The 25,775-nt window shown below is 40.5% G+C and overlaps 2 protein-coding genes across 7 annotated transcripts; both read right to left on the bottom strand.

The window, feature by feature from the left end:
* Window positions 1–521: 521 nt before the first annotated feature.
* On the bottom strand, window positions 522–8,257 carry b3gnt5b (UDP-GlcNAc:betaGal beta-1,3-N-acetylglucosaminyltransferase 5b). 4 transcript variants are annotated; one of them, XM_026375525.1, is made up of 4 exons: window positions 8,217–8,257; window positions 7,253–7,303; window positions 6,592–6,954; window positions 522–4,529 (listed from the first exon to the last, which is right to left on the bottom strand). In XM_026375525.1, exon 4 carries the CDS (start codon window positions 4,226–4,228, stop codon window positions 3,065–3,067), a length of 1,164 nt encoding a protein of 387 aa, XP_026231310.1. In that variant the 5' UTR covers window positions 4,229–4,529; window positions 6,592–6,954; window positions 7,253–7,303; window positions 8,217–8,257; the 3' UTR covers window positions 522–3,064. The 4 variants fall into 4 exon arrangements, with proteins under 4 accessions (XP_026231310.1, XP_026231312.1, XP_026231309.1 ...); XM_026375527.1 differs by lacking the exon at window positions 8,217–8,257 and having other exon boundaries at window positions 6,565–6,954; window positions 7,253–7,345; XM_026375524.1 differs by lacking the exon at window positions 8,217–8,257 and having other exon boundaries at window positions 7,253–7,345.
* A 983-nt stretch (window positions 8,258–9,240) lies between these two features.
* On the bottom strand, window positions 9,241–24,695 carry tbl1xr1b (tbl1x receptor 1b). Of its 3 annotated transcripts, none has more exons than XM_026374661.2 (16): window positions 24,066–24,227; window positions 21,265–21,331; window positions 19,590–19,693; window positions 19,312–19,457; window positions 18,888–19,104; window positions 17,762–17,894; window positions 17,065–17,206; window positions 16,686–16,749; window positions 16,498–16,595; window positions 14,962–15,022; window positions 14,524–14,645; window positions 14,222–14,296; window positions 13,975–14,102; window positions 13,533–13,698; window positions 13,277–13,378; window positions 9,241–11,673 (listed from the first exon to the last, which is right to left on the bottom strand). In XM_026374661.2, exons 3-16 carry the CDS (start codon window positions 19,645–19,647, stop codon window positions 11,647–11,649), a joined length of 1,539 nt encoding a protein of 512 aa, XP_026230446.1. In that variant the 5' UTR covers window positions 19,648–19,693; window positions 21,265–21,331; window positions 24,066–24,227; the 3' UTR covers window positions 9,241–11,646. The 3 variants fall into 3 exon arrangements, with proteins under 3 accessions (XP_026230446.1, XP_026230447.1, XP_026230448.1); XM_026374662.2 differs by lacking the exon at window positions 24,066–24,227 and adding an exon at window positions 24,476–24,695 and having other exon boundaries at window positions 11,647–11,673; XM_026374663.2 differs by having other exon boundaries at window positions 11,647–11,673; window positions 24,062–24,227.
* Between the last annotated feature and the right edge of the window lie 1,080 nt (window positions 24,696–25,775).

Below are 25,775 nucleotides of genomic sequence, written 5' to 3'. Positions count from 1 at the left end.
AAGTGATTTTTAAGTCTTATGATTTGTCAAAACTAAGAATTCTACTGCAGAAATATTCTTCGCACGGTTAAATTAAGACCACCATAAAGTTATCTTTCAGGATCTGTGTTGGTGAACCATGATGACTTATCTTTTACAAGCCACACGTTTCATACAGCTACTTTCACATCTGCTTTGATGTGTTAAGCAGTATGGCAACGGTCAACCAAGAGCTCTCAGTATTAAAACTTGAGTTTAGTCCTTTTTTTAAAATCTATTCGTTCCATCTGTTAAAGTCACAAATAATAAGTAGGTGCGGCACTGTATGGGAGAAAAGTGTTGCCTTTCTGTGTGGCTGGGAAAAGGCAACATTCAAGCTGTAATTTTCTATATTTGGCCTCAGCAGCAGTGTGTTTCCAGAAAGATAGCATCCTGTAATGCAGTGCGTTCTGCCCTGCTTGGTAGGCCCTGGCAAAGATGTACATCATCAGACATGATCTGTATTGCAAATAAAAATTTTAATACATTTTATAAAACCTGTTATGACATGAATTAAGCATAGAGAAGTGACCAAGTTTTGGGTTAGAGTTAGGGTTCCTGCCAATCCACAGTGCAGCGTCGTCCGACTTCACGTTACTGGCCACTGTAACTGTGAAATGACACTTCTGTGTACACATTTTGTTTAACCAACAACATCAAAAATTGAATTCAGAGCAACTCCACCTCATCCTAACCCTGATCAAAGTTTTTACCTGTTTGATTGTAAAAATGTGTGCAGCTCACATGTGAGTAAAAACCACCTGATGTCTCCTCGTGTGACTGTAGACTGGATCTCAAAACCACAGAGTCTGGCTATGAGGCACAAACCTGTTCAACCCATACACACTCTTCATTTCTAATGCTTTCTCCTGTGATTAAGACCAGTGAACCCTCCCCCCCACTTGGATTTGGCTATTGTGGTAGAGTAATATACCACATATTGCTTATACTTATTTGTTTGTGGAGAGTTATATGAAAAGATCGATACCGCTCACCTCTCACATGTCTAAATAGGAGCCAGGAAAAAAAAAGCTTTCTTCAGCCTAAAGCCTGAATTTACATTCTGAAGTATCTTTTAATAAGCTGTAGCTATAGCTTGCCAGTGAGAATATGCGGACTCACTGGGAAGTTATATTTAGCACATTAACTCTGCCAGCACAATTATTTTTCAACCGCTTGGGAAGTGACTGAAGAGGAGCTGCCTAGTTGTGATGACTATGACGGGCAGCTTACTGCTCACAGTAATGACCACTTCACTAAATCTAAAATTACTGAGCTGCTCATATCACACATCATGTGTTAATATAATTGTATATATAGCAATTTTCTATAAGAGAATATCTTAAAACGAAGCCACATGCAATTCAAACAAAGGTTGTGTTATTAGGCCTGTCTAATAAAGCCTTTGTGTGATTTATTCTACTTGTATTCGTTGCCGAGGGAACAGAGAAGCTGTCTGGAGAACAGCTAATCCGGGGCGACATCAAATTTCACGACGAGGCGCAATAAATAAACAATATGGACAGCTGACAGCAAGTGGAGGTGAAGCAAGGAGAGGGGGCGACACCTTCATGACCTTAAGCGAACAAACAGCGACACTGACTGACTGACTGACCCACAGGTGAACCGAAGTGTAGTATTCGCAGTGAGGAACCCTGTTTGTGTTTTTACTGACAATTCACACCTTCAGTGAGGTGGCAGAATGTTTCCAGTGCAGCTGTGAAACAACAAATCATGCGTGAGTCTGTGGAGGTTTATCACATGTATGTAATGCCTGTTAAACAACTACACAAGAGCAGGCTTAGTTATTACTGTTTGCAGTAGAGCCTACACTCGCTGATGACTTTCCTGGCTGTTGCAGAGGATATTTTTAACTCTACATATCACTTGTCTGTTAGAAAACACCTAAACCTAAATAGGGAGCACCATGCCGGCTATTCCCTCCTACTGCAGAGTGTTCCTGTGCTATTTTTCTATGTAGAAGTTTAAAGCATGGAGGGACTGAGGCCCCCCCGGTTGATTTGAAAGATAACTGAAAGGCCACAACCAAATGGCTTCAGCGGTTTTGCTCTGCAAGTGCATTTTGCAGCAAATAGCATTGTGGTTTAATGCTATTCACTTAGATGGGATGTGTTTTGAGCAAGAACCTGACATTTTTTTGGGTGAAAGGTTGGTTTTTAGGAAGCGCTACTATAATGTTATAATAGTTTTATATCAATTTTATTAATTAAGCATGAAAAAACACAGAAGAATCGATTCTGATCTGATCTAGAATGATTATTAATGCACAGTTTTTTAGAAAGGCTCCTTTTTTTCGTCTATTGATAACATCACAGTCTATGCAGTGGTATTTTGTGGTTCCCCTGACATTTCCTGTAAAACGTACACAGGATGCATACACTTGGGCCTTAAACTTGAATTTTAAGAGTTACACAGTGAATTCATCACTTCATGCTTACTGCTTCAAAGCTCTGAACGTGAGCATGTTTCCTGGCCAACAAACTTCCATGACAGGTAGGCAGCAGCTCGACTAGTCACAGACACGTGGTCTTTTTCTTATTTAAAAATGTTCGGTCACTAACAGTGGAGAGCAGATTTTTATCTAATTAACTTTTTATCTAATATATCTAATTAAAAAAAAGTTTTTTTTAAATAACAATGATTGTGAGGTTGGAAGTTTGCCGACCTCTTACTAATATTTTCTACATTCACACGTCTATGCTCCAGCAATCGCACATTTTCACATCTGTTACATCACTGATCTGTTTTAACAATGACTCATGCTGTCAGCAGAGATGTGTTAGCTTTGGCTTCTTATTTTCATTTCAGCAAACTTTGAATAAAATATTACAGTAAAAATAACACATGACCAGAGCTCACTGGCTGTTGGTGATCTTTCACTAACAATAACAAAAATAAATAATCTCGTCCACCCTACATGCGCACCTGTGTTCTGTCCAACATGGGTATTGGAGAGATAGGACTGAGGTAATATTCACAGCACTGATCATACATGACTCTCGCGCGCAGACAAACCTGAATAATATTACAGAAAGGCTGCCTTGCAGGGGTATGTGTTGAAATGGTAAGGCTTACAAAGTAGTGAAATTTTCACTAGTCTGCAGTACAACCCACCCATCAGTCCAGAGCTCCACTGTTTCACCTGCGGGTGTGTTGCTGCTTTCCACAGGTCGTAGATGTCCTCCACGTGACCGTGTGACGTCATCATCTCGTTGTAGATGCACAGGTGGTAAGGTGCTTTACCCTCCCCCGAGAAGTAGACGTGCTCTTGCGGTGACACACCGATGGCGTTGGCACAGATTCCCATGAACACATCATCAATGTGAAGAGAGGCATTCAGGGTCAGAGTGACGTGATAGATTTTGTCGGCCACGTCACCGGAGACCACATACCCTGCCCCAGCTGTGTAGTCAGGGTACGCTAACCACTTATACATCTCGAAAGGGACATAGTACTTGCTGTGCTTGCTGCGAACGGGTGGAGACCCTCTGTGCACTCGACCTATCCAAAAGTCTGTGATGCCTCTGCTGCTCACATCCTGCAGGTAGCTCACCAGGTTGGGCATGTGGACGAATATGTCGTCGTCAGCGGTCATGAGAAAGCGGGCGTGTGCGCAGTGGCTATGCATCCAGTGGAACTGCATGATGAGCTTCAGGGTCAGGTTGTGGAAGGAGTCTAAAAAGTCTTGTTGGATCAAATCAGCATAGAGACGGTCTTCGCGGATGAGCTGCCCCTGGATGCCGCCTCCGCTCCTTTTGCTCCATGCAGGCTTCTTCTTACTGGTCTGAGATGCTCCTAAGGCAAATACCACTTTGACTGTGACACCCAGAGTTTTTTGAATGTAGGTCTCATTACCCCAGGTGGATCTGATGGCGTTTCGCCTCTCAATGTCCTCTGGCGATGATTTGACAAACAGGAGGAGGAGGACATCCTCGCCTGTGCACTTGTCTGGATGGTCCAGCAGGTAACGGAAGTTGCTGAAACGTCTCGCCTGCTCACGTGGGATGGTGAGGCTCTTATTGACGTAGGTGAAGTTGTTGATCAGGTAGCGGTAGGAGTAGGACTTGATGTGACTGACGATGTTGTTGTCCACCTCCTCCCAACAAATCATTACCACTGATAGCACGAGACAGGTAGTCATCAGCTGCACAAACTGGCATTTTCTTAACCGGCGGAAATTCACAAACATCCTGGAAGCTTGGTCCCTGTCTGGTTAGTGATGGCGTTGAAGCGGCTGGTTTTACCAGCGTGTGCAGAGGAGAGATAATAAGTGAGGTTGATGTGTTGGAGAGTGTTGTTGGTGTCTCAGAGCAGCACTTGGTGGGTCTTCCATCCTAAGCTTTTCACATTCATCAGGAGACATAGGCAGCAGTGGGAATCACTGGGTCTGCTGGGAGACATCCTGTACCACAGCAGAATCACTCAAGTGCTTGTAGTCGACCAACCGCTGGAGATTCATCTTTTGCCCATGATGCTGCTGTCCTAAAGAACTGAGAAAAGAGAGCACCTTTACTGTGGTGAAACTAATGTGGAGACATGATTCCAAACCGAGGCAGGGGAAATGTCTTGATTACCTCTACCCTCGTGCCACAGAGGTTGAAATGTTGCTATATTTTGTGATCAAAGCAGATGACTATGAATCATATCATTCATTCATCATAAGTTCCTAAAATCCGGAACTAATTATCTCTTCAGCTATGACGGGCTATCAACGTCAACTAGAACAGCACTTTCTCAGTCAGCAGTCAAAGTGTCTGCTCGAATCACTTACACTGTTACAAAGTGAACAACTGAATCTACATTGAACCAGAGTCGTAATGCTAGCTGAGAGTTAATGGGTAGGGTGAAGGGAGGGGGCCGCGACTGAATGCAAAAGCCAACACAGCAAATGTGACACAGGCGTGCCCATAATGGAGGGGTTTAAGGTAGCGGACCCACTGAAATCGCTGAGAGTCATGGAACGCATTCGGACACAATGGGCAGCGCCAGAAAGGCTTGGCAGTACAATGTGGGATGAGAATAGCCTGCTTCCGCCCGGGCCTGGGTTGAACCCAAGGGGGGATCATGATGGGCCCGGGGCCTGGGACTCCCACTGCACCCTGAGAGCTTTTTAAATATCATTGGGTGGCCTGCGCCTAATGGGGTCACTGACTCCGAATGGTTCTCTTTTGTCTCTGCCTGATAATTAGAAACTCTGCTGCACCTCTGGTTCAAATCAGCCTCCTGCTCTTAGACAGCAACGCGGAACTGTTTTGTTGCTTTACGCCTTTTCAGACTGGGCCACATACTTCGCTCCACCTTCTATCCTACTTATCGTAGAACACACGTCAGTCATACATGGCTGTAGAAACATTTAGGGTCACTTCCTTGTTTTTCAAAGAACAGTAAAACCTTAGAGCATTAGATTGATCAGAAATCGATAAGAACACTGGTAATGTTGTAAATAAATAACTTAGCTGGAAACAGTGCTTTTTTGGCATATCTAGCTGTACAGAGACTCATTATTAGCAAATGTTAGTCCCGTCTTCCAATGTCACATTTCTAATTGACCCCAAACATTTGAACAGTAGTATATATGATTACTCTTGTCAGTGATTACTCAGGGGGTAATAGAGATAAACACACACCTGCTGGACTGTGACCACCCCATGTGACATCCATGTGCATGTGAATAGTATTGTCATACCCTCTACTGTTAACAAGCCATGCAGATAGTTCTCTACTCTACACAAGGTCATGCAAACACAGCTGAAGAATCACACAAATAATCTACAGAAAAAAATGAAATAATTCGTTTTTACTAGAAAAGCAGCTGCAATACAAATTGTCCAGATCTAGATGATGTGTTGTTGAGGGAGGATCCCAGTTAATAGCCACGTAACACACTGTCTTCTGCCTGTTACTGTTTTTTCCTACGTACATAATATATTATACAACATATAACTTAGATTTGACATAATACAGTATATAACCATATATTATAGTTAAATTATTAAATTATTTTCTATATGAACCATGCCTTTTATGCAAATGTATGTAAGAGGAAATGGTGACTTCCTCTATTGTATTCTAAAGCAGAGCCTTTCAATCCATGATCGTCCGCCTTTTGTTTAGACAGCTAGGAAGTGAGACTTGGGTAGCAAATTACTTAATCTTAAATAATAAACTGTTTTATGTTCATAAAGGCAGAGCTCACGTTCAGCTCCACACAGTCCTCTGTGACTCTGCCTAATGAATTATTTTGACTCATTAATGAATCTTTTCCAACATTTCCTATAGTTCAGATATGCACTGTTCCACTGTGATCTAGTAACGGAAAACAGCAACCTGTTCTCAATCAGGTTGCTGCACCAACTTGCTGACTTCTCAACATTCAGGGCATTTTTGTCTCATCTATATGTTGAAACATGTAGGTCCTGTGCTGACTGAGCTGCCCCACGGCCACATTTCCAAAGCCCCCATTTGTAGAAACAAAGTTAAAACACACAGCATAGAGAGATGGTGAGAGGGAGGGAAAAAGCCCACCTTAACTCGACTGAGTCCAGCACTCACCAGCAAAATAAAACATCTGCGTGTGAATCCAGCACAGATTCAGCTCCCTTGTCTCCTCACCGGGTCTCCTTGTCTCCTGAAAAGGTCTTCTCTTCTGCTATTAGGTGCTGTTTCATTCAGTTGGCAGGAAGTGAACGTGCCTGTGTGTAGCAGAGTGGAGTGTGTATCCATACATACTGTGAAGTATTTGTCAAGCTGTGGCGGAGTGACTCCGCCGTCACTGTAGACTGTAAGTTGCTTGTAAATGTGCCGGTTGTCTTGGTTCTTCTCTCTCCCCTCCCTCTATTAGTGTGTGGGTGGCTCCACTCATAGTAGGGAGGGAGGGATAACTGACCTGCTCTTGGCCTCGTGTATGTGCCCTATCTGGGTAACGCACAAGGCACAGAAACATTACACGCAATCAAAGATTAGCACAATTTATTTTCTAGAAAATGGTGAGAAACTACGTCCCCCCCCCCCCCGTTTATGCCAAATCTTTTTAACCTTTCTGTGCACGTGTTTGTTTGATAAGCACAACTGAATAAATGGTAACTTAAATAACTTAAATATAAGCATTTCACTACTCTGAACTTCGATAACTTCCTCCTTATTAAATTTAAATAAATATTAAAATGAAAATAATTAGAAATAACTTGCCAAACATTTCTGATAAAATACACACCTGTGCTGCTCTCTTCTCTTCTTCTCAGGTTGTTTGTCAGCATCATCTGTCCTAAGAACACACACTGTTTTCATTGTGCGAGTCAAAGCTCAGTCAGAAGAATTTTTACTGAATCACAAAAGCCAAAAAGTGCTGATGTTGGATGTTGATGAAGAGCATAAAAAACTAAATGCAACCATCATGTCTCATCAAAATGTTGTAATCACGCACATCCAGATTTAATATAGTTTGACTATAGATAGTTCTGCTTTTTAAGAAACGCTGACGCTAAATAATTTTAAGTAACAACCTCCAATGGACCAACACCACAAAATCAATTTATTTATTTTTGTTTTTTTGCCTTGTTTTTGTTTTTCCACGTTAAAAAATAAGTTGAATTTTCTTTTTCATTATTGATGCAATTGAAACTGGAGTAAGTCATTATCTGCAAAAAATATTTAAAGATTAAAGATTTCCATTGATCTGAGTGAGAATGTTCTACTGTTGCTGCCATCTAATAACCTTATAATAAAAATGACATTGTTGTGTCCTGATTATTGGTACTAACCAAAGATTTTACCTCATTACACAAAGTGGCTTGATTCAAAAGATAACTGGTGAATTTCCACACAAGATTACGTTGCAACTCGTTTGTGGACTAAAGGTGAAAATTAATGGTTAAAGGTGATTGTGAAACGTGAAACTGTTTCATATTGAGGAAGTAAAGGCAAGCTTGTGAACCAACTAGCTTCTCTTGAACTGTGTTAGCTATGAAAAGAGAGTCCAAAACATTCACACCTCTCACCTCACCTATCTCATGAGCACGGTTTGAATAATAACCAACAGTAAACCTGAGTTTCTGACTACATGCAGGGCCCCTTAAAACCCCAGCAATGTCTGTCAAGGGAAGACATTTAAACTTTTTAGCTTCAGAGCAGCATTTACATTTCAAGAACAATAACTTGTAACCTGAGCCGAGACGCACGCTGTTGTGCTGTGACATCTCGGAGAGCAGATCAAATGGATCACACTGCTTTGGTCGCCCTGGTCACAGCGTCAGTATTGTGTTTATTTCGCCACTAGAAGGATTTGATCAGGTCTGCTTGGTCGTCCAGCTGGCTGCTCCGGTTCTGAATGACGGACAGAACGACCTGTAGCTGAGCAATAGTGCAAACTCGGACGTCTTGTATTTTTTATAATGGGAACCACAGGCTCAGAAACCAGACAAACACACATAACGCGTGACCTCTCTTGGTGGCTAACAGCAGCAGTAGACATGACAATGATTACTTGAGGAAAGTGTGAAGAATAAAACAGGAAGTAGAAGCGAAACTAATGTCTTTTTAGTTCCTTGTAATTGAAATGACATTTAAAAAGGTTGCTAGAAGTGTTTTCATTCTAATTAAGTGTTTCACAGAGTGCTTTGAATAAGGGTGTACAGCCATGCTGGCAGACATGAGGCTGGAGCAGCATTTCTTTAAACCAATTTCAAGAGGGGAACCAGGAAGACCACACGACACACAGGCCCTCTCATTCTACTGTTTCGCGCCCTCGCTCTTTCTTCCCGCTTTCAACTGTTTTACACCAATCAAATGCTGTCATGATGTGGTCTCGCCCACAAAGTGCACATTATGAACAAACATGAAAACTACCTAGTGGATTTTAGTTAGTTTAGTTTGTGCAGCTGAAACAAATGTACGCAATTAGTCAAACACCTACAATAATAATAATGATAATAATAATAACAATAATAACAACAACAAAGAAAGAAGAATCAAGCGCCAATATTATCAAAATAGATTTTATTCTAGACCTTGAGATCTGAGTCAGATCAGGAGGCTGCCAACTGCAACCATGTGAGTGAGAGAGAAAGAGAGATCAATGTAGGTGAGGGCAAGGACAACATCCCCCCCACCCCACCCCAAAACAAACAAACACAAAAAAATGCAAATTGGTATTTACAGGTTCTATGTTATAATACAACAACAATTAAATGCAGATTGTTTTTGTTTGTGGTTGTTCATTTTTAGTTATGTGACTAAAAATAAAATCAGAATTACAAAAGTTGAGAAATACAAATGCTTCAAGGGCTCTCCGACATAGCAAAGATACAATTAAAGTTAGTACTGTTGGTAGGAGAGAGGAAAAAAAACAACCAACGAACAAAAAAAGACAACACAGACTTGAATGCAGTGTAAAAAGCTTATCATCTAAAAACAAACCATTAGAAAATACCATTCCACTGTCACAGACATAATATGAAATAGTGTCTTTGTGGTACAGCTCAATCACTGCCGACTGAATTAAAGCAAACTTCAGAATAGTCTTAAGCCTCAGTAAAAAACTTTTCTAAAACAAAAATCTGATCAAAGCCTCTGAAATGTCCAGCAAAGTGTGTGTGTGTGTGTGTGTATCTAGCCGTTATTTGTCGTTTACAGTTCTGAGATAAGACCTGGTACGCCATGAAGTTAGCTGTGTATGACTAGAGGAGCACTGCGCACTTTCTGCCTCAAATTCAATTAATCTTTTAGAGCATTTTGAACATTAGATGCTTCTATGATGGCCTGAATAAACAAACCTCCCTGGGTCTCGAGTTTGAGCTTAAAGTGCAGAAAGGAAAAGTCTTTGACAGAGCGCTCTTTAATATTTTGTTATGACTGTGTGTGTGTAATAAAAAAAAAACACAACTAAACAACAACAACAACAACAACAAAAAAAAAACATTCCTCGCGGTCACAACTTTCCGGTGATGCACAACTGCAGATCCTTAAAAATCCCCCCTCAGGATACAAGTGGCATACAAAAGAATCCCTGTGATAGAACAGATATATAGTTTATATGTATGTATTTATATATATTATATGCAGATACCATGTTACATCAAGCCATATGCTGCAAATCTGTTAACAAGCAAAGACCTGCCTCGAAACATCAAGTCTGAACACTACAAACAGAATCTGTGTGAATCTATCTGTGCATAGGCCTCAACACAGCCCGTCTCCAGAGTATGTGTGTGTGTGTGTTATTGCGGGGAAACAAAAGAAAAAGAAAACCAAAGCAGGAAGTGTAGTGTGTACTTGGGTCAATCTTACACAATCATAGAGAAGTCTTAGAGATGTTTAAAGCCGACTCGTGGCTCAACATGATGAACTGATGACAAATCCAGTGCTGTCCATTAGCCGTTCTGGTCATTCGTGTTTATGAAGGTGAGATCAAAAGACCCCGTGCCTGCAGACGCAGTCCACAGGATGTCTTGATGTTTAATAACCAAGCAGAGAAAACGGCAGCACTGGAAGGCAACAGGCTATCAAGTGAGGAAATCAACTCAATTGGGACTATTAATAGTTTATGTCAGATGGATGGAAGCAATTATGGAGTTGTTTTCCCGTATCTCTCTCTTTCTCTCCCCCTACAGATCCCACAAGCTGCACTAATGCCAGAAAGCAAGCTATTACTGTGCCATGTTACCTTACTGCTGAGAGAGAGACAGAAAAAACAAACAAACAAAACCAACCAAACAAAAGCATGTCTGTTTGTAAGCTTTGGACACAGATCCAGGACAAGCTCAGTTTCAATGACGAGAACCTGAAGCTGACATTTCGTTAACAGCATGATGTCCTCCTACCCAAACATGATTTTAACATGGTGTTGAACAACTGCACAGATTATCTCTCAACCTAGAGGTTTAAAATGTTTGTATATTAACCTGATGAACACCTGAAAACCATTTCTGAGGATAAAAGTTGCAAATACAAAGGACAGTTCACCCTTAAATCAACTGCTTTATACTTAAAAAAAAAAAAAAAAAAAAAAAAAAGGAGCAAACCTACTGAATACGAACAGAGTTCACAAGATTAGAAACCATTTGACTGTCTTAGTTTTACATCTGCATTTGTGAATCTTGGAGAGTGCAAAGAAATAGATGAAAGGATCTCCAGATGAACAGCTTTGAACATCCACTGTAAAAGACAAACGACTCTGAAACTCCCCACTCTCTTCTCTCCCACCCCACATGTAATAGAAAACCTACAGAGATCAGTAAAATCCAAATTCAAAACAATGTCCACAGGACATCAAATGCTGACATATGCAATATGCACACACCAACAGAACAAAAATCTTTATAATTCTGGTATAAAGGATAAAAAGAGGAAAGCAAGAAGGATCCTGGTGTTTTGGTTTGCATGGGATGGGTCCGACAAGTTTCAACACAGGTGTCCATACAAACTTGTTGTATGTCTGACACATGTGCGCATAACAACTGTATGTGGCAAAGGGGGGATTGCTCCTTTTGGCTGTTAATGCGGGCCATGGCATCTGACGGGACTACAGCAGTGTGGAGAACAGGCAGGGACAGTCAGTCATTTTGGCTATATACACATTCGTAGTCGGTCCATGGTTCCCCCAGACGAGTGTCATTTCCTCAGATCTAATACACAAACCTGGAAAAACATGAAAGGGGCAGACGGTTAGAGAAAGCGCAACTGTTGTTCACACACACACACACACACACACACACACACACACACACACACACGCACACACGCACGCACGAGTATTAGTTTCTGCCACATCACAACTCTCACTGGCCCAGGCAGTTAACTGGTCTAATGTCTCATCAGTCAATGGAGGTGGGCGACCTGGCTCAAAGACCACACCACAGTCTTTAACACAAAGTCCTAATGCAAGATGTAAACAATGTCTCAATTGCTCTTCTCAATTTGGAAATGCAGACTAGAAATAGCCGAGTGATTTGTCCAGTCAGCAAAGCTGTATATTAGGCCTTTCTATTGCGGAGGGAAATAATTTTCTTGCCTCGAAAGCTCCTTAGAAACACTGCAAGACACTACGGACTATAGCTCACGACAAAGAAACACCATTTCCAGAAAAGTTGAGCCTTTTTCCCAAATGCAATAAAATCTAAGTCTTTGGCTGTTTTCACATATGATCTCCAGACAATGTCTAAGGCTGCTCTTTTACATCTGTAATCATCTGTATCAGACAGTTTCTCGTTTTGGGAAATGGTCTGTTTGGTTTCAGTGAGGCATGGCCTCCCTAGGGTAGAGTGTGCAGGAGGCACAAAATGTACACAGCAGAAATCATAGTGTGTTGTTTGGCACATCAAGGCAGAGCTAGACTGAATGATTAGAAACAATACTATATGCACATGACCACAGTTTCCTGAGTTCTTTTCAGCCTGATAGTCACGTAGCTTGTAAATTGGCACTTCACTTACACTTGTCAGTGTTTTTACAGTACAACGTAATTGCATTTTGTAAAATAAACAAATTCTGAATTTGTCTGCAGAAGTTGGGACAGATGCATGTTTACCACTGTGTTACATCACCTTTCAATTCAATTATACTTTTTAATCATTCAGGAACTGAAGATTGTTGCAGTTTTGCATATTTGCATAATTTCCCTATTCTTACTCACAAGACCAATTGTCCAACTCTCCTCTCCACGATGTGTTGTACATTTTCAGTATGTACAATAATCAGAGTCTGGCAACGTCCCAAAGATGTTCAGTACAAATATCACCAAAAGAACTAAAATATGGTATCGGATTGTTTTTAATGACTTCAGGTTTTACTCTGGTCGTGTTTTTGAGTTACTGAGACACCTGGTTTACTGATCATTCTGAGGTCATACATAATGATACCTCTTACCCCATAATCAATCTCTGGCTACATAAAGCAGGGTCGTGCTGAAACATGTGTCAGAATGCACAGACATTAGGGAACAGGTATACTTTTGCGTGTAAACAGGGTTCAAGACTGCCAGGCTGCCCCGTCTACCCTTACCCTACCCTAAGTGTTTAAAATGTGAACACATCAAGTTCTACATCACGCACTTTAATTTATATGAAGTACAACCCGGTTATATCTCAGTGTCAACTCTGATTTTATGCTTTGCTACACAGGGTTAATCCATTAAGTTCCTGGGTCAGTATCCTGTGATAGTGAATCAGTTGTACACTGAGGCCGGAATCAATTTAAGTGGCTGCTTATGTGTGTGATGAAGCTCTCAGGCAGCCAGACTCACCGATCCATCTGATGCACTGGCTCCTACTTTGTCCCCTGTGGCGTTCCAACACACCTCGAAGATCCCTCCTGTGCCCCGGTAGCTGTGGACTAAAGCACCCGTCTAAACAAACACACATGAACACACACACAGGGACAAGTTTTTCTCTCATGTATTTAGAGACATTTGTTACACTATAAAAAGGCAGTAAAATAATGGTTATTGTCTATTAGTGTCAGTGTGGGGTGGTTTATAATTTGAAAATAGGATCCCAGACCTGAGTATTCCAGATGTGGACACACTTGTCGAAGGAGCCACTGGCAAGATGCCTGCCATCAGGACTGAAGGCCACACTGTAGACAGGTTCCTGGTGGCGGGTCAGTGTGTGTATACACACTCCACGCTCCACATCCCATAGGCGCACTGTTGAGTCAAATGATGCGCTGGAGAGAGAGAAAGAGAAGCAAAGTACCCTGAAAAACAGCTTCCATGTATCACAGCTATAAAATACAGTACAGTATGTCACAAGGACAAATTAACTGAAACTACTGCATCAATTATCCGTTTGTTCATCTAAGAAAAAGACATTGATAAACAAAAGCTTCTGAAAACAAAATTAACTCAAACAATGAAACTGGGCAGAAATAACATGCATTTTCATTTTCTCAGTAAAATTCATTCTCATTTTCCTGAGTTCAGATCAAACTTTGTACTCTCACCTGGCCAGCATGAGGTTGGCGCTGGGGTTGTTGGTCCCGGGACCTGTGGGGCTCCACTTGATAGTGTAGATTTCCTTACTGTGGGCCTGCAGGTCATGGACACATGACTCCTGCTTCATACTCCAGATCTATGCCATAAAGAGAGGTGATAATAGAGCAGCTGTTAGGAAATCTTTCTGATTAAGGCTTATTTTAAACTTTTTGTCCAATAGTTAATATTCACATGTGCCACATTGTATGGACTGACCTTAAGTGTCATATCATCAGAACATGAGGCCAGCAAGCTGCCAGTGGGATCCCATTTGATGGCGTTCACCTCATTCTATAGTGAGAAAGTGGAGGGTTAGAAATAAAATTAAACAGCAATTGTGACCGATTTGATTGTCTAAATATACAATATCTCTATGCATCCCAAACATGTATGAAATTATGATGTCACAGCAATAAGGGGGGTTAAATTGGATAGAAAGAGATTAGAGTTGTGTTGTGTATGCATGGCTACTAATTTTCTTCCCTGTGAAAAAGCACTGCAGAACAGTCATGTCTTACCGTGTGTCCCTGGAAGGTCTTGACAGGTCTGTCCTGACTCAGCTTACACACATGGATGCACATGTCTGTGCTGCAGGAGGCAAATGTGTTGTTGCTCTGCCAGTCTACGTCCAGAGCAGGTGCTGTTGGGAGGCAGAGACAGAGCTTAGGGCTGCTGCAGCAGGGAGGTATGGACACAGAACATAAGGAGAAAACATAACATGAGCATGATGGTCTGAAGGTTTCTTATTGGCCTTATGAATCTGATTAGTAACTGAAACAACAATATGGTAATAGTAGAAAAACTTACAAAATGTTTAACAATATTAAGGTCAGACATATTAGTTACAATAAAAGGCTGAATGACAAAATTTGAAATTATGATCACTGTGATCTCAGTAAAAAGGTAACATCTGTCTGAAAACAGAAAGACTCTTCCAGCTGACTCCTGTCACTCACCCGAGTGGAAAGGAAACTGTTGCTTTGCCTCTCCTGTGTGTGCGTCCCAAATAATTGTGGTCTGTGTGTGAAGGAGATGTTCATTATTTATATTAAACTACTGATCTTCACGGCAGTAAATCAATAAAAGACATCACTTCAAATGTTATTATTCTTATTTAAAAGTGCTTTATGTCACACTCGGTTGGCCTAAATAATGTGCAGAGGAGCTAAACATGGAAGCTAATGTACCACATACACATTTTTATGCCTGTTAAGACATCAGCACATCAAAATTAATATGTATGTCGACAGTGACACAGTGTCATGTCATTGTACTCAAGAACACTAGATGGCAATGTGGAACCATGTCGGGAAAGCTGCAATTTTTGTGAAGACTAGATCATGTAGCGGAACTGAACCTCATTCACCTGTCAGTCCTCTGTCTTTGAGAGGTATGAACAGGTGTTATACATTTTTTATTTTTTTTTTTAAACATGATTAAACAGTGATTAAACAGTCGATCGAGTAACTGCTGTTTAAAGTTTCAAAGCCTAAAAACAAACAAACACAAAAAAAAAAAACAACAACCACAAACTAATGTCTTGTGCCTTTCAAAATTACCACTTTGTCTGTATTGCAACTATTATCAAGAGAAAATAGTGACCAAAAAAAACAAAACAAAACGATTGATGATTGATGAGAGTTTGTCTTTGACACTAATGTGTGGTCAACCAATTCCAATGCTCTTACCACACTGAGAAACCAATATACCATTTAAAATAACCCCTCTCAGTGAGTGTGACAAAAGGTAAAAAAATGTTAATACCTGCGTGTTTCTATCCACTATTAAACACCAACCCTTTTTTGTGGGAAGAACGTAGCTGGAAGTAAAAAAATCCCCTGAAGACATAAGCTAATACTAGCCAGTAACTATTGTTAGCTTGTATTTTAATAATGACTGAATAAAAGTATGCTTTTATATTCAAATAAACCAACAGGATTAGATTTTCTCACAGTTTCATGCTCAATCAATCAGTGATGACCTACTGTGGCCAGACATTAGATGTCTTCACTATATAATCCTGCGCTGTTGCTGGATGTCAGAATTAAAGGAGTAAAGGCTCTAACTTGAAGTTTAATTACATTCCAGATGCTACTGCCAGTCAAAACCCCCCCCCCAAAAAAAAACAAAGACAAGTGTGGTTAGAAAATCCACATGAAGTTAGAGCCAATACTCCTTCAATTCTGGCACCCAGCAACATAGCAAGATGATATTTTTGGTAGGTGATGTGGCCTGAACATGATTGCCTCCAATTTTCCTTTTTTTGCCTCCAGCAAACTCCATGACACAATCATGACGCAGGCTGCAGCAAGGTCTATACACAAATAAGGAGTCATCAAGATCAGGCTGGTGGAGCCAATTTGCCAGCTGTATTCAACGTGAGGACTTGGCATTTGTAAAAAAAAATAAAATAAAATAAAATAAAATAAAAAAAGAAGAAAGAGAAGAAATCCAACTCAAAAATATTTAAAGCTAAGATCGATGCGTCTTACCTTGTCTACACCAGCACTGAGGATGAAGTTTCCTTTCTTATTCCATTTAAGTGCGAATATAGGACCTTTATGTTGACCCAAAGTACTAGCCAGGTTACCTGAAAATATACGAAAGCACAACTTAGAAAGAAAGCAAAAACATTTTACCATCCATGCAAAGCTATGTTGTAGCAACAGCTCAGTCTCACCGTCTTTTGTCCATATTCTAGCAAAGCCATCATATGAGCCTGTTGCTAGTAACGTTCCCTCACTCTAAGAAAAAAGAAAGAAAAAAAAAGATGATTTTTACAAGTTTACACTCGGCAGCATGAAATATTTCAGCTTCATCTGCACATTTCAGCATTATGTATTGACTTGTACGTCTTTAGGGAATAAACACATTGCAGCTGAGCAGGATTTAAGGCCTTTTCACTTGTGGCAGTGACTCGCCTCCATATATGCGGTTGGAAAAAATGCCGTTAGCAGAAGTCGTGGTCACAGACACAGCACTAGATTAGATTACCAACAACTGCATTCAATGAAGCAGACACACGTAATCATACTGTTCAACTACACACACACACTCACATTCCAGTCCAGTGAGGTGACGTCTTTGTTGCTGGGTACGTCCTGGCCCCCTTCCCGTATGCAGTGCCTCAGAACCAGCTGGGTGGATCCGCCTGTACTGTTCTCACTCAGGTTCCAGATCCGTGCGGTTGAGTCTCCGGATCTGCTCAAATCAATACACATACAGAGAAAACCTAGCATTAGATGCCATATCATGGCTATGACTCTTAAAATCAGCACTGAAGATCTCATCAACTGACCATCTTTGGTTGGTTGTGTTCAAATCTGAAACCATTTACAACCCTATCAAACTTTTTCCACATAATCTGTTAAATATACTTTTAAATAATTTTAAACTCCTTAATATTTAAACTTTATGACTCCAGTCAAAGATTTGTTTAGTGGTGAAACATGAGGAGGGAAACGAGGAAAAGATTGTTCTACATGTGTATTTGTGTCAACAGTACAATGTAATGCTTTAACACTATTTAGACATCTTTAAATACCTTCTGAAAAATAAATAGCTTTCCAATAATAGCCAGTGAGTTCGCTTTCAATTTTATGGAAGTGCATATAGGTTAACCAACTCAAATGTCTGGAGTTGCTGCGTGCGTGGAAAAATACATTACTTGTCTTGACAGTCCTAGTAAGAAGAGGCACTTTTCTAAGATTTTCCTGACACTACATGAACACAGAGAGGGATGGTGGTGATACTGACCCAGAGGCGAGAAGGTCGTTCACTGGGTTCCAGGCACAGATAAAAACTTCTGATTCGTGGCCTCTCAGGACCATGGCTTTACTCTGGGGGATCTCCACATCCCGGTCAACCTCCATCATCTCAGAGTGGTGATCTAGAGGATGGAGAGAGAAGCACAAACTAACATTTAACTTGTTGACTTGGCAGTAATTTTAAATGAATGTCCTACTGTTCTCACGATTAAAAAGGATGGGACTGCAGTGGATAATGGAATAACCAAGATATTATGAATCACTACTTCAAGTACATTTATTTTTGATGAATCACCTGTGTTTTTCCCTACACAAAGACTAATATATTTTGCTGGTCCATCCAAATATATTAACAAGCAGGCAAGAAAATGATCTGTCTAACATTATCTAATTTCCTAAGAACCTGCCCCACTGCAGCACACATGTATGTCATCGCCAGATATCGTTAATCCAACATTGTTTGCTGCAGCAAACAAGAACCTGAACACAGCTGACAGGTTAAAAAGCAGCCTGCTTGTTGAATAACCAAGAGTGTTTGTACCAAACCACGCCTTGTCTAAGGTGAGCACAAAATACAGGCTATCAACCAACAGCAAACACCATCAGTCAGTAAGCTGACGTTGGACTCATCTTTAGCCTGTCAGAGACTGAATCAACCCCTCAACAGAACTCTATAATTTGACTCCAAGTCAAAGTGTGATTAAAACATACTGGAAAAACAAAGAGGTTTTGAGTGAAACAACAAGACCACATTTTTCCTTTCACACTAACAAAAAACAAACAAACAACTATACACTAGGCAAAGGTGAGTAAAGACATGCAGATGGTGCTACAGAGGCAGGGGAAAAGAAAAACAAAAACATGATGACACGCAGGTACAAGGAAAAACAACAGAGTAGATTTATGTAATACCAAGCAAACCAAAGCCTTTTCACACAAAAAAGACAAAAACTTCAGCTGTTATGACAACGAGGGAACAAAGCACAAACAAAGGGGGTTAGATTTAACGGCGTACAATAACAAATAGTTAATACAGTCTTTTACAGAATTTCAATCAAAACGAGTTGTTTTTTTAAGCAGCAGATTCATAGATAGTTAAGCAAAAGCTAACTTACTGGCTAAGGCGTGGGATCCATTTTCCTCTCCGTTGGCAGCGCCCTCTCCATTCTTAGTGCTTCCCTGAGGCACTGTGCCGCTGCCACTGCCAGCTGCTGCCTGCTGCTGGGCTAGCTTGTCCCTGTAGGCCTGCTGTCTGGTCTGGACTACATCTGGCATCACAGCGTCGATCAAAGACAGCGACTCAATGGGTCGCCCATCAAATAAGGTTCCATCCTAGACATAAAACACGCAACTTTATATAACCCGAGTTTTCTCATGTAAATAGAGACTTATTGCAGATCACCAAAACGATAACATTTCTACAGTGTGTTGGCCAACAGACACACAACTCAAAACAGAAAGTTCACATTGCAAATTTTCTGGCCAGTATATTGTAAGGTTCCACTAATTAGTAGCTGATGTGTAAAGATGGAGGCTGACCTCATTTATGCTGACTTCAGCCTCCACATACTGCAGGCCTTTCTGGATAATGGAGATGAGGGCTGCAGGGGGAACCAGGGCTCCATTGATGTTGGACTGGCTGATGTGGCTCTCTATACCAAAGGTGAATGCTGAGTGAGAGAAGCCTGGAGGAAGCACAGATCATTTGTAATGCAGAAAGAGTCAAAGTTAAAATCCAGAATGTTTAGAACAGCTGTGTGTAAAGGCAGTAAAACTAGTGCCCTTTACGGCAAATTGTTTAGTAAAAAAACATTTACCAGATTCTTGCAGATATCTGTAGACCAGGAAATTGACCTCATCACTGCTTATGCTCATTTTTAGTCCTGGTGATTAAACCATTGGGTCAGCATATGATAGGAGCCTGTAACAGCAAATCACAATGCAGAGTCTTGTTTATTAATATAGAGTTATGCATGTCATTAAGCACCACAGAAATGAGCCTGAAGGAGACTTTGTTGGATCTTCAAATCTCTATGCCTCATGTGTATTTGAGTTCCAAAGAAACAATTGTGTGTGTGTGTTATACTACCATCCGAGTACCACATAGATACACATGATGAAAACAGAGAAGGGGAAGAGGTTAAAGAAACATCACCTAGCTTGACCTAGTTCTCACAACTTCAAAAGAGAAAAGTATGCAAATGCAAACTGCCAGTTGATAAAGAAGAACGCTGTGTTAGCTTCCACTTTTGTTAGCTGCAGAAGCTTCCTGGCTCTAGGCGGGGCATCAGTTTCCATTCATTAACTTATAACTGGAAATAATTACCAGCCATCTTCATGAGGCAGGCTGGGTATTTTAGACTAAAATGTCTGGAATAGATGGGCTTTAAACCAGAGCTTATGTCTGACCTCCATATTTATTCATGCAGAAACTTGTACTGTTTGAACGGAACAGTGGAAATAAACAAGGGGTCTGGATCAGAGACAGAACCTCGACTGTGTCCATCATGCCAGCACGATGACAAAGTCAACATGTCTCCAGCCGCATCTCACAGGCTGGGATCCAAGACCAACTGAACCTAGAGACATGGAATCTAGTAGAAGCCCTATAGCAAACCCTGAAAAGGTGGCCAGAAAGTACTGATGGCTACCGTTTTCTACCATGAAGCACAAACACAAAACGTTAGCAAATAGGTCGATAAAACCAGAATATCTGGTATTTAACAGACTTCTGTGATGAAAAGCACAAACAAGGAACAACACAAAAAACAACAGACCAACAACAAAAGACAGCAAGGTGTCAAGAGAGAGAGAGAGAGAGAGACTATGTGTATCCAGACATCTGTTTGCATTCTGTTTTCAATTTCAATTTTGATATCAATTGATATTGATAACTATATGTAATAATTTAACTGTAATTGCATTAGTAAAATATGCAAATACATAGGCTCTATATATGCTTAAAATCCTGACCTGCCTCTCTTTCTCTCTCACCACATTGACCTTAGAATCACTTTAAAACCACAATGAGACAAAACCTGAGTGCCAAATATATCATTTAAAACTGGCCTACCACAGTAGGTGCGATGAAGAACCCGATTAGCATAAAACTAATCACAATTAATCATACAAAAAAAATCCCAAAATAAATAAGAAATAAACAAAGGTTCCAAAACATCTGTTTCAGTCATACCTGAAAGAAATGTTTCGGTTATTTCATTGTTTAGTTTATTTAAATGTATTTATAAATCTGTTTTTGGTGGTTAAACTTAGGAGATCTCAATCTAATACTGGTTGCTGATTTCATCTGGGTTATTCCCATATCTTCCTCCTGCAAAATTCTCCACTCTGTACGACTCCTGATACTTTATCATAGCAATGATAATCAACAATATATCAATATCAAGGGCGCAGGGATAGAAAATAGGCAACACAAAATCTATACCTAGGATGACATAATAAAAGTGTGAAATAAAGAGTGCAATACGCTACCCATGTGACCAGGATGTCTTTAGATGTGCATCATAGCTCTGTTGGCCTCTGTGAAAATGGTCAGCACCTGAGAAGAAAAGAAAGAAAATGAATGCGCCTAATCAAAATGAAAACAACACCATGGAACATCATATCTATCACACACTGCTCAAAAAATTAAGGGAAGACTTAATCATTACAGTATAAACACCAAGACAAACTTCGGGGATAACAATCTCTCCATTTAAGAAGCACAAGTGATTTCACCTACTTTGGTGCAAATAAAAGAGACAAAGGTGCAATGTAGAGGCAAAAGCAAGACAGCCCCCCAAAAGGAAATGGTTCCCTATGTGGCCACAGACAAGTCAGATTCTTCTCTGGTTTTGCTAGTGTCCTTGTCACTGCTGGTAGCATGAGGCAGTACCTGACTCCCAATCAAGTTTTGCAGGTAGTAAAGTTACTCCAAGATGGCACATACATATGTGCAGGTGCGAGAAAGTTAGCTGTGTCTCCCCCTTAGTACCCTGATTGGCATTCACCAGGGAACACCAGGTCTGTCAGTGGTGCCCTGTTCTCACACAGTGAGCATGTGTGACAGGCATGAAACAGTCTGAAGATGCCTTGGTGAACATTATGCTGCCGTTAACATTATCGAACATGACTGGTTTGGTGGTGGGTCAGTGATGGTCTGGGGAGGCATCTAATGGCAGGGTCACACAGACCTCCATGTCATAACCCATGGTACCCTGATTGCGTCACAGTACTCATAGAAGTGACTGTCAGACTTTACACTGGTTCACTGGACTGGCCCTTAAGTTCCCCTGACCCAAATTCAATCAAGCAGCTGTAGGACATTATGGATCAGTGCAGTTGATGCCACCCTGTACCACTGTTTAATGTCCTGATCAAGGTCTGGAAGGAGAAGCCAGTACAAACTCTCCTGACTCATTAAGAGCATGCCTAGATGCTGTTGGGAGTGCATACAGGATGCAGAGGCCATACACACTTTTAAATCACATTAAAAGCTGCCGTGAAAAAACTCACTTAACTTTGATGAGCCTGTGATTTTAATTATTCATTTGGATTTTTAGCATGATTTTTACTACAGTCCTGCATGAATTAATCATTTTAGTTTAACAAATTCTACAATGTACATTATATTGAAGTTAAACTTTATCAAGATCTAATGTATGTTACGGTATATACATTTCACTTGTCATCTAGTGTGAAATCATGTGTGCTTGAAATGTTCAGACAAAAAACCAACCATCCATCCATTCATCCATCTGCTATACAGAACAATATGGACAGGTTACAAGTTCATCATCAGGCTGACACACAGACAATCATTCACACTTATGGGCAATTTAGAGATGCCAATTAGCCTAGCATAACCTTCATGTTTTGAAGTAGAAAGAAACACCCAGGCTTGGGAGAATATGTCAATTACACAGAAAAAGGCCCCAGTTAATCTGCAGGTTCAAACCTGAACTGTACTAATCAACCTAAAAACTATAAAGACACTGACTAATATTTGCAAAGGAAAGAATTTATCTACTGGTGCTGTTACCATATTTAAATTAATATCTTTTAGCAGCGTGTCAGAAAGTGGGTGAAAAGGCATCAAGAGTGAAGTGTTATGACCAAAGGGGCGTGTTAACAAACAATGTTTGAAACTGGGTCAGCACAGTAAAAATCAACAGCTAGTGGCCTTATTTGTGCTATGCAAGCTGTAACTATTCCATAAGTGTTATAACTAAAGCAGGACTGTGCATATGCACTGAAACAAAAGCATGTCATTGTTTCATTTAATTTAATTTAAAAAAAAAAAACATTTCAGTGTCCTTTCGCCAACAATATTAAACATCTCATGTCTGGCACAGGCTCACGAACTGAGGCCAAAAACTGTGGCGCCTTAACCCAATTTTACTATAGATGTATCAGATGCGTCCTTCGTGTTTTGTTTTGTCGCCATTTTTAGAAATTAAATCGTTTCTGTGATTGCTGGGCCTACTCAGGTCACACTGATTTCGTGCATGTTATGTCACCATGCTAATCTGCCGGTAGTATTAGCAACATAGCATGTTAAGCTACTTGCGGAAATACAATGAACATCCTCCACAAACGGTGGCAAGTGAATGGACTGAAACTACAGTTTGTTCGTTCACCAACAAGTTGTTGGAGTAGTCAGATACTAGTGCCAGTTTGTGCCAATGAGTGCAAATTGTCCTTTGTTTTGTAAGATGTTGCAGCGCTGTTTATGTTAACTTTACATGTGACAATCATTTAACCCATCAACGTTACTGTAACTAACAATTGTCCATGTTATCGGTCACTTACTGGGATTTATAATACATAGTTTTCTTATTTACATCGCCAAATACTGCAATTGTATTTGGCAAATTTTAAAACTAATGTACACATGGTGGTCAGTCTGTACAGTCGCACGCTAGGTCAAGTTAGCTCACTGGCTAACATGGGAGTTACATTAGTTTTGCCTCGGCGGCGGCCGTACCAGGCGCTGCACATGCCAGTCGGGCACGGCGGTCTAAAATTCTGTTAATTTGAAGGAAGTCGCAAACAACTAGCTATCAACCTCATGCTTATAAGAACATGTGAGTTAGCGTTGCACTTCGTTATTTTACACTGCACCACAACGAGGCTTAGTTGTCTTGTTTGATATAACGCCAGTCTCTCTGATGATTACCATGAGATCGTCAGCTCGCTATCACTCTAAACCTGCTAACATGTTAGCTAGCTAGCTAGCTTGCTAACACTAGCATGCCGTGCTAGTGACAGTGCCGCTTTAATCTCGTACCTACTTGAATAAAACCTCTCAAATGCCGGTATCTTCAACAGCTCTTGTGTTCAAGTGGTGCCATGTCGGCATGTACATATATTAGTTGGCATTAGTTTATAATAATAATAATAATAAAGCTAAAGCCAGGCGGTAAGAAGCCAGCTACGGCTTCAGACATTCGACACAGTGGAGTGACCCAACAAGCCAAAATGAGCTGCCTGGAACCACTGTTATTTCAAAGCGCACAATATAACGATTAACCCGCGACGACGGACGGCTAATATATATATATCCACCCAGATACGTGTGGTGGTAATATCTGCAACAATAACAGCCACCCAGTCCCCGAGAGTCAACCACATTGCTCCAACCAAACACAACAAAAAAATAAAAAAGGTACAAATATTACTAACCAATTTTTGCAAAGCTCACCTCGTGGCGTGGTAAAAGCTGAGACCTGTCATCCAGCGTTGAATCAATATCAGCCCGTTCAGTCTGCTCCGTTTTACGGACTCACATCGAAATGCTTCCACATTTCCTCTCCGAAACCGACCAATGAAATGAAAAAGTTAAAAAAAAATAAAAAATAACGAGGCCTCTGGAAGTTTGTCCAGCAGCCAAGCACCAGTCACAACAACTGTGTCCTCGCCCATCCCCCCACTACACCTCATTTTGGCATGTGTGGTCACCACTAGCCATAGATTGATGCCCCGCCCCTCTCTGCTCAGTCATTCAGACTGGGAACGTCAACAAGCTTACGTCACCAGTGCAATCTGGGTTTACACTCATTATTTTACATAGACACATAATCCGCAATCACATTCATTTCTCCAGTGTTGCCAACGAATAAATATCAAGTTTATAAATATGCTAGATATCACTGCTGACCTTCAAAATCCAGCATAATGCATTTTGCATCACAACACACCTATTTGGATTTATCTTAATTTGCAAGTCTCCTCGTATGTGGCTGCACTGATTCAGCTTTTTCCCATGTGAGATGATGACATATAGTGAAATGCTGAAGTGGGAGCCATTGAATTAGTTTGCAACAGTGCAGCATATTTAGTACATAATTTGAAGGAGAGTTTCTTTTCCTGGTAACCAATGTAATAATCTCTACTGGGAATACAGATGCACACCGCTTCTTTTTTTCTACATGTTTCTCTGCATCATAACAAACTCAAGACAAATACTTTAAACATGTATTGTATGTATATAAATAGAATTGTTAAAATTGCTCAGTATACCATATTTCCTTTATCCAGATCAGTGTTGATAATATAGTGTTGATAGCATCAATTGCATTAAATTATATGTAACTGTCTAAAAAGTTAGCATTTATATCTGATTGATTGTGTTGGTGAGTGATGGATTTGGTCGTATCAGATAATGTTTGTGTTTATTACTGTAGTCCTTGGATTTCTCCTGCCAGTCTCTTATATGCTTGATGCTATAACTCAATTATGTCCACAGTCTTGTGGCTCTTTGTCATGATCCTTACAACTTGTCCACTAGAGATCTCCAATTATAATCTCTTGTGCCCCACATTTACTATCATAGAGCACTGGTATTTCCTACTAAATTGTAGGATTTTAATATTTCACAAAACTATTTGCACAAGAATCTGCAAAACAGGTTCCAGTTTCAGTGCTTTTTACACTCACTTGTTCATTTATTCTTAGGCAATTACTTGCTTTCTGCCTCATGTTTCTTCTTCCTCAAGCCAGTA

Source organism: Anabas testudineus, chromosome 17 (assembly GCF_900324465.2).
Source record: "Anabas testudineus chromosome 17, fAnaTes1.2, whole genome shotgun sequence".
Classification (NCBI taxonomy): Eukaryota; Metazoa; Chordata; class Actinopteri; order Anabantiformes; family Anabantidae; genus Anabas; species Anabas testudineus.
The sequence above is the reverse complement of the archived record's forward strand: the minus strand, read 5'-3'. Positions and strand labels throughout refer to the sequence as shown.